This window comes from Pelophylax lessonae, assembly GCF_965119305.1.
Source record: "Pelophylax lessonae genome assembly, contig: HAP1_SCAFFOLD_288, whole genome shotgun sequence".
NCBI classification, from domain to species: domain Eukaryota; kingdom Metazoa; phylum Chordata; class Amphibia; order Anura; family Ranidae; genus Pelophylax; species Pelophylax lessonae.
The window spans coordinates 19,624-32,786 of record NW_028120055.1 but is presented as its reverse complement, the minus strand read 5'-3'; the positions used below and the strand labels follow the sequence as shown (position 1 = coordinate 32,786).

Sequence of the window (13,163 nt, the reverse complement as noted above, 5' to 3'; positions counted from 1 at the left end):
ACGGAGCTGGTGGATGTTAGAGACCTTGCGCTCCTCCACCTTCCGTGAGGATCCCCCACAGATGCTCAATAGGGTTTAGGTCTGGAGACAGTAATAAGATATATTCAGTAATAAAGTACATGGCCGTCACTAAATGTTACATCTAAGTGAAGAGAGGAAATATCTATACCTACACGAACCTTATGATATATACCAACTTATCCTTATATATGTATGATGTACATGAGTGAAATTAGTAGGAGACATTGATCTCCTGTGTACGAGCTGAGCTCAGTTTGGGGCCAGTTTCCTCATTTTATTGAGATCTAGTTTTAGATAAATGAATAAATGTTATTTTAGGATAAATCCATGTAGTTGTTATCTGTCTCATGCTGTGCCCTTAAAGTCCACACATATGACAGTGGTTCCTTGTGAACATCTGTAGGTTCCCATTTCTCTGAACAGATAGGATGTTGGGACTCTCAGGATAGCTCTGGTTTTTCTTCTCCTATCCAAGTTCTCCAAATAAAACATAAAAACACATCCCCTAGACTGGTCATTGGAGACAACGAGCGGAAGAGTGTGTGCACCTGGCTGTGTGAAAATACCCTGTATCTGGCTGTGGAGTAATCAGTGGGAGGCCCGGGTACACCAATATCCAAGCGGCTCCTGCAGGGGTACCGCTACGCAGAAAGCAAACCTTGCTTCAACAAACAGTTCTCTCCTCAGGACAGAAAAGAAGACAAAGGTAGGCGACTGCACCAAACTTTGATAAGATGCTGCAATGCACATCGATCACCCAGAGAGCAGAGTCCTCTCCATAGGTTTTCCTTTTGGTTACTCCCTAGCAGCCCGCATGGCGTCTGCTCCCTTCTGCTGACCTCAAGCCAAACATACTCACGTGTCCCGGACCTCTTCCACAGGGCAATCGAAGCATCCGCAGGGCGACCCGGATCCCAGAGGCTGGAACACAACTGCTATATCTGGGTTGGGCACGCTTAGGAGACATGTGCAGAATGGAAAAATTTGTTTCTTTTCGGATAGATTCATTATGTTACTAATTTCATTTCATTCTGGAATTTGGAATTCTTTTAGTTTGGTTTTGGAATTTGTTTAGTTTTCGTTAAATTTATTTTCCTTTTCGCTAAAATTTGTTTAGTTTATTAATCTAAAGAATTCAAACTTATCAGAACGATCAGAATTCCGATTGGTCGAGAAACAATCGACTGATTGGAATTCTGAGTGAAGAAATAGCTGGTTGTTAAGCAGGGGGCTGGGAAGCCGGCCGCCCGCATCCTTACCAACCGACGACTCATCAGCCGTCAGTGGGCTTCCCCAATGACAGATGAATGGAAAGAAAAGAATGCCGGCATTGCCCGGCAATAGAAAATGTTTAAAAAAATGACAAGGGGTCTCCCCCCGCCCCCCAGGCTATACCAGGACCATGCCAAAATGTAAAAAAAAATAATTGACGTGGGGTCCCCCAAAATAAATATCAGACCTTTACCTGAGCATGCAGTTCGGCAAGTCAGAAAAGGGGGGACGAGCAAGACCCCCCCTCCTAACCCATACCAGACCCCATACCATGTTGATGGGGACAAGGGTCTCTTCCCCACAACCGTGGCCTGTGCTTGTGGTGGTCTGCAGGCAGGGGGCTTGTCATTTTCTGAAAGCCCCTTTTACCAAGGGACCCCCCCCCCCCCCATGTGAATGAGTATCAGGACCATAGTACCTGTACCTATTCACCAAAAAAGTGTCAAAAAGTAATAAAAACACACACACAATTTTTGAAAAATCCTTTATTATAAAATAAAAACCAGCGTCCCCCGATGTAGATCCGTCATCAATCACAAAGCCTGCCGCACCCGGAAAAATAAATAAATAGAGAAGCTCTCGCCATCATGGAGACCCTCTGCCTACTGCAGGCTCCCCGTTTCACATATTTTATATAGGTAAGGGGCGGGGCCACCTGTCTACATCACCTGGTGGCACCGCCCTTTCTGACGTCAGGGACCCAGCATGCACCGATCCATGAGGCCAGAAGGGGCAGTGCCTCCAGGTGATGTAGACAGATGACCCCGCCCTTTTCCTATGTATGGAGGAGGAGCCTGCAGTAGGTTTTTTTTAAATAAAGGATTTTTCAAAATTTGTGTGTGTTTTTATTACTTTTTGACAATTTTTGGTGAATAGGTACGGGTAATATGTTCCCGATACTCATTCACATGGGGGGGGCGGAATATGGGGGCCCCCTTGGTAAAAGAGGCTTTCATATTATGACAAGCCCCCTGCCTGCACCTGCAGACCCCCACAAGCACAGGCCACGGTTGTGGGGAAGATGCCCTTGTCTCCATCAACATGGGGACAAGGTGCTTCGGGGTGGAGGGGCATAGCTTACCCAAAGCACCCACCCCCCCATGTTGAGGACTTGTTTCCTGGTATGGTCGATCGTTTTTTTGTCTGATCCGAATTTGAATCATTCTGAAAAGTTAGAATTTCGTTAGAAAACAAATAAACAAAACCAATTTTAACAGATTTCAACAAAATTCATTACAATTTCATTTGGAGATTTGGATACATCCGAATCTAGGAATAACCAAAAATTTGTTGGAATTTGTTTTTGCACCGAAACGGATTTCACGTGTCTAACACTTAATGGCCACCCGCTAACAGCTGGGCTCCCAGCCAATGCAAATGGCCGCCGATGGCAGGGCCCACTCTCCAGGCATGGATCCTCTACATATGTGTGCCATAACACCACCCTGCTGATAGCTGGGGACTTAATAACCACTCGGGACATCCTGGAAGACTTCTGGATACCAAAGGAAGCTCCTGACATCCCGCACAGCTGCCCAGCACCAGACCCGCCCACCAATGCTTCCAATAGGTAGGAAAAATTCATACAAAAATGGTCCTATAAGTGAGGAGGACAAAAAAGGAATGCAGCCATTGGCTTATCCTGAACATTTATGGGGCGGGGTCTCATGGGGGAGGAACGAGGGCGAGGCTACCCAAACGTATGCTGCCATTGACATCTGTCAGGAAAGCACATTATGGCCACCAGATGGAATTGACCTTTATAGGAAATCCCAATTCACCATGACTGGGGGAATGCGGGTCACATTTCATCAACACATTTATAACAACCAGATCTGTAAGTGTTTGTGAAATCTTCCCGCACAAAATGTACTCAGCCAATGAAAGGTAATGACTCCATTTTTATTTTTCTCCTGCTATCAATTGCCAACACGAGACAACACTTCATCCATGTCTTTGGTGATCTCTGATCTCCTTATGAAGTGTTTCTTACATGATGAAGATCAGCCATGGAGTATATCTGACGTGTATATCAGGGTGTGCTTCTTCCCCATATGTCCACCAACATTCATATAGAAGACATTTCCCGCACTCAAGGCACTAATACACCTCCAGGGTTGTGTGGGACCCCTGATGAACAGGAAGACAGGACTTCAGTGAGGAACATTTCCCTCACTCAGGACAGGAATACAGCTTCTCCCCCGTGTGAGATCTCTGATGCTTGGAAAGATTGGACTTCTCTGAAAAACATTTCCCGCACTCAGGACAGGAATACGGCTTCTCACCAGTGTGTGATCTCTGATGTGTGGAAAGATGGGACTTCTGTGAAAAACATTTCCCGCACTCAGGACAGGAATACGGCTTCTCACCAGTGTGAGATCTCTGATGACTGTAAAGAGTGTACTTCTGTGAAAAACATTTCCCGCACTCAGGACAGGAATACGGCTTCTCTCCCGCGTGCGATCTCTGATGTGTGGAAAGATGTGACTTGCATGAAAAACATTTCCCGCACTCAGAACAATAATATGGCTTTTCCCCCGTGTGCAATCTCTGATGTGTGGAAACATATGACTTATGTGAAAAACATTTTCCACACTCAGGACAAGAATAAAGCTTCTCACCAGTGTGTGAGCTCTGATGATTGTGAAGACTAGACTTCTGTGTAAAACATTTCCCGCACTCAAGACAGGAATATGGCTTCTCCCCCGTGTGAAATCTCTGATGTCTGGAAAGATCGGACTTCTGTGCAAAACATTTCCCGCACTCAGGACAGGAATACGGCTTCTCACCAGTGTGAGATCTTTTATGCACATGAAGATTGGATTTAAAACTGAAACACTTCCCGCACTCAGCACAGGAGAACCTCTTATCTGTTGTAAGGACGGCACCGTCCCTCACAGTCTGAGGTTCCTCAGGAAAAGAGGAATACGATGGCCCGGCACCCTCCCTCACAGTCTGAGGTTTCTCAGGAAAAGAGGAATACGATGGTCCGGCACTGTCCCTCACAGTCTTGGGTTTCTCAGGAAAAGAGGAATACGATGGTCCCGCACTGTCCCTCACAGTCTGAGGTTCCTCAGGAAAAGAGGAATATGATGGTCCCGCACTGTCCCTCACAGTCTGAGATTCCTCAGGATAAGAGGAATATGATGGTCCATCTACACTGTGTGGTGCCGGATGGACATTTGAGGTAGCCGGGTTTTCTCCTGGACTATACTGTGTGATGTCCTCATCTTCTACTTTACAGTCTGGAGACAAAGTGAGACAATCCTCTGAGGTTTTCCTCATCTCCCATCCATCTACTAAAATAGAAATATAAAGATTATTACTAGACATGAGCAGATTGGTTCCCCTAAACCAGGACTCCACCCACATCAGACAGCTTTGTCTCTGAGGATCTTACAATTCCCCCCTCAAGGTAACTAGTAAATGGGTCCTCTGATCTCCTACCAGTTCATTTCTTTATTCATGGACCTTAGTCAGAGAGTGAGGAAACAATGAGAACTGTCTTTTATAGGAGTGACAGTGATGAGGGGATTATAGGACGAGTGTCCCCTCCCCCTCTATCACTCATTGCCATCTTCCCAACATAAAAAGTCCCGCACTTCCTTATTTAGTCCATGATTTAGTCATGAATAACAGCGGGGCTGAGCCCCACCAGAGGTCAGAGAGTGAGGATGGGGGAGAACAACCACGATGGAGATTGGACTGATCCTGAAGACCATATATATCTTTGGGGAAGTCCAATCAGGATGCAACGCATCAGATGGGAGTGGTTTGAGGACATCATCACGTTAGGCGGAGTGCCCTCAAGTTACACTGAGACTGATGCTTGGGGAATCTGCAGTGATTGGGTGTATTCAATACTGGATTGCTTTTTTAACCTTGTGAGTGCTTTTCTTATCCATGTAATAAATATAACAGTGAGCACTATGGAGTCTCTTTATCTCTAGTAGCAGGAGCTGGCTACCTAAAGAGGAGGCTCCGCCTACATGTACCTGAAGGTGTGTGATTTCATGCTGGGTGTGTCCTCTTTGTATGGAGCAATGGGGTCCATCTGAAGAGGTGAGAGTACACCTGGAATTGCAGAGTGGCGCACTGTCAGCTTATTCTCCGTGACAAGAGAAGGGTGGATTTGTGGCTCATTCATGTTTACTGAGGATTGTAAAACTGTTTGCGACTGTTCACCAGTGTGCGTGTCTTTTCATGTCTTTTCTTCAAGTTTTTGTGTGTTTGTGTGTAACAGTGTGTGCATTGTATAGATAGAATATACACGGCTCAATAAAAAAAAGAAAGGAACTCAGTGACTTGGGTGTGAGACTATACAGACATATCCCTCCACCCGGCACAGCCAGCAAATAACAGAGCAAGTAACCCCGGGAGGATTGTTCTGTCAGAGATCTTGCTAGACCTGGGCATGGGGCAGAAGACCCAGGGGTCTAGGCTGAGCAACGTCTATGGTGAACATCAACATTTTGCTGCCAGCTGAACCCCAGAATCTTCATAAATCCAGTCTAGAGACATAAAATGTGTCTGCAGCACAGAGAAGGAAGATTATCCGAGAGAAATACAGGATGGGAAACACAGCACAGGAAAGTGACCAGGGTATTACAGGCTAATATCACCCAGCCCCCCCCCCTACTCTGGACCAATCAGTGAGCAGTATGGGTGGAGGAATGTATTTAGTGTTAATGAGCCACCTGTGCTGATCTCTGTAGGAGTGTCCTCCTCTATAAATGTCCCCGTTATTCCATCCTCCTCCAAAGACTGCTGATCATCCCTCACATACGTCTCTTCTTCTTCTGCTTTAACCTCAAATTCTATATCGATTAGATCTCCACTCTAAATCAAGAAAATGAAAGAATATCATCTGTAAAATATAAGATTTATTATTGTGACATCACATAAAAATACACACATTGTCTCCATGAGTCTGTGTTTTATAATCTCTGTCTCACCAACCTTGTAACAGTGAGGGATGGTGTGACCTTCCTGTGTGGAATCCCGGGAATACAGAGGACGGGGACATCTCTCTGGTGGGTTCCTGGTATTAGGTGGCTCCATCATATCCTTGTGTCCTTCTGAAAACTTCTCCATCACTCCATACTCCTCATCCTCCTCTTTATACTCTTCTTTAACATCAATATTATCCTCCCCGAGGTTTCCACTCTGAATATATAATAAAACATTTATTGTAACAAACATGCTGTGTATAAATCAGAACTACCAATAATTGTCACTCATCTACCTGATGATGGTGGGGGATGGTGTGACCTTCCTGTGTAGAATCCCGGGAATACAGAGGACGGGGACATCTCTCTGGAGGGTTTCTGTAGCTGGATGACTCCTCCATGGTGTCCTGATACAGATCTTTGTGTATTTTTAGAAACTCTGACTCCTCCATCACCCCATCCTCATCATCCTCCTCTTTTATCTCTTCTTTAACCTCAACTTTAGAATCTCTCAGATTTCCACTCTGAATATATAATAAAAATGACATCAATGGTAACAATGCAGATAATGTACAGATCCTAATGATACTATCAGTGATTGTTCCTCATCTACCTGATGATGGTGAGGGATGGTGTGACCTTCCTGTGTGGAATCCCGGGAATACAGAGGACGGGGACATCTCTCTGATGGGTTCCCATTACTGGATCCATCTGTAGGAAACACACACACTGACTGAATACATTGTTTCTATGTGTTTATCAGATGATGGGGGATCTAGGTGGAGCCTCCGTACTGCTCTCTCCTTTACAATAAAGTCTCCTCTTACCCGGTGATGTGAGGGGCGGCTGATTCTCCATCATGACGTCCTTGTAGAGGTCCTTGTGTCCTTCTAAATACTCCCACTCCTCCATGGAGAAATAGACAGTGACATCCTGACACCTTATAGGAACCTGACACACACAATGATACAGTCACCATCCAGACACATCCCTTGTCTGTTACTGGATAATGTCCCAGAATTCCCAGCACCGCTCACCTCTCCTCCATGATCTCTCTGGTGACTTCTAGAATCTTCTTTGTATTTCTCTATTCTATCAGGGAGGGAGGTGGAGGCAATGTGATGGTCATATGATCTCCAGACTTCACAGGAGGAAAACTCTAGATCTGAACACAAATAGTAAAATCAAATGAAATTCCCAGAATCCTCCTCACCTCACCATTCAGGTTTCCATTTGATTAAAGCCCCACCTCAGACTGAGGTATAATTTACCCACACAGTAACCCCACACTAAGCAGAGTAAAAACTTGTTGCAGGCATTCTGACATCATTACATACAACGCAGGACTAACAGTCCCACTTTATGTGAGGATGCCAAGGGTCCGCCCACATCCTAAGAGCATGAGAAAAAAAAGCCAGATGGATGGACATTGGGGGGGAGGAGCTGTGAGGTCAGTGTGATGTCATAGGACACATAGACTCTGAATAGAGGGACATTTGGATGGGGGGATTGGAGGGGCTCTCTATTTGAGGCTCCCATGCAAACCAAATCATTGTTCATGGGTGCCTCCCACTTTTCCTAAAATGAAGAGTGAACTTTGACCTTTACCATACAGAAATCTGTCAGGGATCTGTGAAAGTAATCTCTCATGTGATCAGGTGACGTGTGGAGGAACGGAGTGTAAATAGCAGACAATTTTCTCCAGAGCTCCTAATGGTGGGGATGGATTTTGCTGCATGCTGGTGCCAACTTCCCACCACCCCAGGGTCACTGCAGGTGTGGAGAAAAGCTGTGTAAGAGGATATGGAGGAGAGATGAGGAGGAGATCCAGGAATCAGGATAAAGGTCAGGACAAGCAACAGACGAGCGCATCCAAGAGATGAAGCCGGGGTCACTACATAGAAAATCAATCCAAGGAAACAACAGGCAGTACGAAGAATAGCAAGAAGGAGCTCAGAGACAAATGAGAATATTGCTCAGCCAATGGGAGATTATCTCAGCATGACTTACATAATGAAGGAGATAAGGGGGAGGGGAGGTGACCATAGATACATGGAAATTCAGCTGGTTTAGCAGGGATCGCTCACATTTCCATCCATGTGTGGTCAGCTTTGGAAGCAATATATATTAATCATCAACTGATCCCCTTGAAGGGGTTAATCTACTTATTACCTCCTCTGCCGCCAGATCCTGCAGTGTCTCCCTCTACGTTCTATGGAATGTCCTCTGTACCTGACACCACTTCCTGTCTGTATTCCATAGAGACTTCCTGTCTGTATTCCATAGAGACTTCCTGTCTGGGTAGAGGTGAGATCACCACCTTGTGGAGCTCAGAGGAACTGCAGCCCTGAGAAACGTCTGGTAGTGTGAACACGGCCTTGTGCTGTGTGTGTATGTACTGTATATCCTTCCCCTTTCTCTCCTCCCTGAGTGTGTATGAAGAGGCGGAGCTCCTGCTGGAACAGCGGTCGGAGGAGGAAGCCGAGTCTAGGAGGGAGACTGACAGAAAGCGCAGCAGACTTGCAGGAGTGAGCGATGAGGATCCAGTTCCTTTGCCATCGGAGGTGAGGAGAGTGTGAAGGATGTTTGTGACTCTGGTAGATGAAAAGCTGGGAGTCATATTGCTCTGGTGAGTGGGGAAGCACTACTAAGGGGGCGCCCTCACCATCACATGTGTAAGAGGTGGAAGAAGGCGTGGCTACACTACAGCTGGCACAGTTTGGAGCACGGAGAACTTTCACACCTTATCAACTTTTCATTAATTTGTGGAGTTTTATTGAGCAAAATAAAATAATTGAAGTGGATGCAAAGAGGAAGCAGTGGACTTGCGAGAACACTATATTGAGTACACAATATTGTATGATTACATGAATTTGCACAGATTTTTACTTTATAGAAAATATTATAAGATTAATGAAGTAGGTGCAAAGTGGAAGCAGTAGATCTTCAGGGAACAGTATCTTGAGCACAAACACTTTATGTTGTATATGAATTTGCACATGGGTCAGTTTACTTAATTTGTTGATAAACACCATAAGATGAATGAAGTAGGTGTAAATCTAGACCTGGGGAACACAAGGGAGGTGGAGTGTGGAATCCTCCTATCCTCACAGAGCACCTTCCAGGTTCTTCCCTCTCCTCCCTCTCATCATTTGAAGCTGGACCGGTATTAACTTTCCTTGATGACTTCTCTGCCTGGCTGCCCTACTTTCTCTCTTCTGAAATCCCCACAATCATTCTCAGCGACTTCATCATCCCTGTTACTACGAACACTTCTACTACTTCCAAACTTCTCAGTCTAACCTCCTCATTTGGCCTGAAGAAATGGGTACACAATGGATAGAGGCTTCTACTCACTCTGGTGGCAACACCCTCAGCCTTGTATTCTCCCACCTATGTACTCCATGCATCCTCTCCAACAATCCTCTCCCTCCCTCTAAACACCACTATGGATGGGCGAGCGGTTTGGGCCGAGGATAACTTCACCGATCACCCGAATTTTCTGTGCGCTCAGTGTTTTCATTTTTTTTACTATTTACATCCCGCCGAGCGCACAGTCAATAGGTTGTTAGGAAGCGAAACCGGGAAGCCGGCCACTGCGTCCTTAACAAGGAATGAGTCATGAGCTGTCAGTGGGCTTCCCAGATGACAGCAGAATGTAGAAAAAAAAATTGCCGGCAAGAAGAAAATCGGGGAAAAAACGGCGTGTGGTCCCCCAAAATCCATACCAGGCCCTTTGGGTCTGGCATGAATTTTAAGGGGAACTCCATGCCAAAATTTAAAAAACAAATGGCATGAGGTCCCCCCAAAATCTATACCTCACCCGTATCCAAGCATGAAGCCTGGCAGGCCAGGAAAGGGGGGACGAGCGAGTGACCCCTGAATCATACCAGGCCACATGCCCTCAACATGGGGGATGTGCCCCAAAGCACCTTGTCCCTATGTTGATGGGGACAAGGGCCTCTTCCCCAAAACCTTGGCCTGTGGTTGCGGGGGCCTGCATGCAGGGGGCTTATCAGAATCATGAAGCCCCCTTTAACAAGAGGGCCCCCAGATCCCGTCCCCCTGTGTGAATGAGTTTGGGGTACATTGTGAGAATAAATGAGGCTATGAGCCCATTTTTCACAATTCCTTCTATAGAAAAATAAAAAAAACAATGTCCTCCAATGTAGATCCGTCGTCAGTCATGACACCCACTGCACCTCTGGACCCCAAAAAGAAAACACTCTACCCTCAAGGAATGACAGCCTAACAGTTCTTAAAAAGGTAAGGAGCAGGGCCACCTGGTGACATCATCTGGTAGGCCCGCCCCCCTTGTGATGTAACTGACTGGTGCATGCTAGATTGGTGGTATCATAAGGGGCAGGGCCACCAGGTGACATCACCAGGTGGCTCTGCTCATTAACTATTTAAAAACTATCACCCAGCGGAGCAGGCATTCGACAGTCAGCCTTCCTCATGGGCAGAGGTTTTTTTTTTTCTTTTTTTGGGTCGACGGTGCAGCGATCGTTGTGATTGACGATGGATCTACATCAGGGGACATTGTTTTTTTTTTTAAAGGAACTATCAAAAACTGGCTCATGTCTATTTTTAACACTTTTTTTGGTAAATGGGGGCCAGGATCTGGGGGACTCCTTTTTCAAGGGGGCTTCCAGATTCCAATTAGCCCCCTGAAGACCCCCTAACCCAAAGCACCCCCCCATGTTGAGCGCATGTGGCCTGGTGTTGTTTGGGGGGGCACTCGCTTGTCCTCACCCCTGTCCTGGCCTGTCAGGCTATGTGCTTGGATAGGGGCCGGTATGGATTTTGGGGGGGAAGATACGCCATTTAAAAAAAAAATGGTGTGGGGTTTCCCCTCAAAATCTATACCAGACCCCTATCCAAGCATGCAACCTTTTTGGGCCTGGTATGGATGGGGTCTGGTATAGACAGTAGGGACACCACGTCATTTTTTTCCCCATTTTTTATTTTCTTTGCCAACAATTATTTTTTTTTACATTCAGCTGTCTGCTGGGAAGCCTGCTGACAGCTGATGACTCATTCGTTGGTAAGGATGCCGTGGCCGGTTTCCCGGCCTCACTTCTTAACAACCTATTGACTCAGCGGGATGTAAATAGTAAAATAAATAGAAGAAACGCAGAGCACACAGAAAATTCGGGTGTTTGGCGAACACCTGAAGGGGCCATTTCGGGTTGAAGTTATGTTTGGTCCAAACCGCTCGTCCATCCCTAGTGGTGTTTAGAGAGAGGGAGAGGATTGTTGGAGAGGATGCATGGAGTGCATGGGTGGGAGAATACAAGGCTGAGGGTTTTGCCACCAGAGTGAGTAGAAGCCTCTATCCATTGTTTCAGGCCAAATGAGGAGATTAGACTAAAAAACTTAGACTAAAAAACTTAGAAGTAACAGAAGTGTTTGTAGTAACAGGGATGTTGAAGTCACAGAGAATGATTTTGGGGATTTTAAAGGTCCTGGTATGGACCGAGGGGGACCCCCACACTGTTATTATTTTTATTTTTTATTTCCATTGCCAACAATGGCTGGGAAAATCATTTTTAATGTCATATTTTTTTTTTCTTTATAAATGTCAGTTTTGCTGCAGCAGGTTCTATACACAGTACAGATACACCACTTTACAGGCAGACTAAGGCTGCATACACATTATACAACTTTTGTTGTTAGATTTCCTAAAAATTTACCTTCAACTATGTAGTGCAGGGGCCTGCCTGACTGCATACAAATTGAAACTGTTTATGTTTGACCTCATATTATATGGTTTTGGTAAATCTAAAGGAAAAAAATTGAAAGAAAATTGTATAGTGTTTATCCAGCCTTAGTCTGCCGGTAAAGTGGTGTATCTGTACTGTGTATAGAACCTGCTGCAGCAAAACTGACATTTATCAAGAAAAAAAAAATATGACATTAATGCCCCAGGCATTATATTTAAAGGAATTCTTTTGTTTCATTTTAAGCATTAATTAAAATCATTGCTCCTTCAAAAACGATATTTTGTAAAAAAAAAAATAAAATAAAATTGCATTGATAGTATCAAACATGAAAAAATAATAAAGAAAAGAAAAACACGTACACAGAAATGTTTGATGTTGGGCGAACACCCAAACGGAAGATGTTCAAGCCAAACCATTCGCCCATCCCTACTCCCTGGTTATCTCTCACCTCGACTACTGCAACTCCCTCCTCATTGTCTTACCTTTACATAGGCTATCCCTCCTTCAGTCCATCATTAATGCTCCTGCCAGACTCCTCCACCATACAAACCGCTCAGCATCTGCTACCCCTCTCTGCCAATCCCTCCATTGGCTGCCACTTACCCAACAAATTCAATTCACAATACTAACAGTAACTTACAAAGCCATCCACAACTCGGCCCCCAGCTACACCACTAACCTGGGCTCAATATGCCAAACAAATCATCCTCTTTGATCCTCCCAATATACCCTTCTTTCTAGTTCCCTTGTCACCTCCTCCCACCTCCAGGACTTCTCCCGAGCCTCTCCTATCCCATGGAACTCCCTACCCCAATCTGTCTCATTATCTCTTACTCTATCCACCTTTAGGTGTTCCCTGAAAACTCATCTCTTCAGAGAAGCCTATTCTGCTCACACCTAACAACTACTTTTATTTTCTCCATCAGCCCATCCCCCACAGTTATTACCTTTTGTACCACTTGACCTTCCCTCCTAGATTGTAAGCTCTAAAAAGCAGGACCCTCTGATTCCTCCTGTACTGAATTTTATTGTAATTGTTCTGTTTGCCCTAACATTGTAGAGGCTGCGCAAACTGTTGGCGCTTTATAAATCCTGTATAATAATAATAATAATATATGAGTGCCTAGTCCAGCCTCTCTCAGCCAGGGTTCCTCCAGAGGTTCCTAGGGGCTCCTTGTCACTTCCTTGGGCTGTA

General features: G+C 45.3%; 2 protein-coding genes across 2 annotated transcripts in view; both read right to left on the bottom strand.

Annotated features, from left to right (window-relative positions):
• Window positions 1–5,198, bottom strand: part of LOC309543667 (uncharacterized protein) — a gene marked incomplete at its 5' end in the record, with an annotated part of 53,380 nt that extends 48,182 nt beyond the window's left edge. Inside the window, 2 exons of the mRNA XM_082276119.1 lie at window positions 3,433–4,248; window positions 5,175–5,198. Coding sequence (XP_082132245.1) covers window positions 3,466–4,248; window positions 5,175–5,198 — 807 coding nt within the window. The 3' untranslated portion in view covers window positions 3,433–3,465. The remainder of the gene's footprint in view (window positions 1–3,432; window positions 4,249–5,174) is intronic.
• The window catches only part of LOC309543668 (uncharacterized protein), a 77,557-nt gene that overhangs the window by 47,958 nt on the left and 16,436 nt on the right, over window positions 1–13,163 (bottom strand). Inside the window, exons 5-8 of the mRNA XM_082276120.1 lie at window positions 6,856–6,953; window positions 6,539–6,766; window positions 6,253–6,459; window positions 5,991–6,132 (exon numbers count right to left, since the gene is read on the bottom strand). Of these exons, the coding sequence (XP_082132246.1) occupies window positions 5,991–6,132; window positions 6,253–6,459; window positions 6,539–6,766; window positions 6,856–6,953 (675 nt within the window). The remainder of the gene's footprint in view (window positions 1–5,990; window positions 6,133–6,252; window positions 6,460–6,538; window positions 6,767–6,855; window positions 6,954–13,163) is intronic.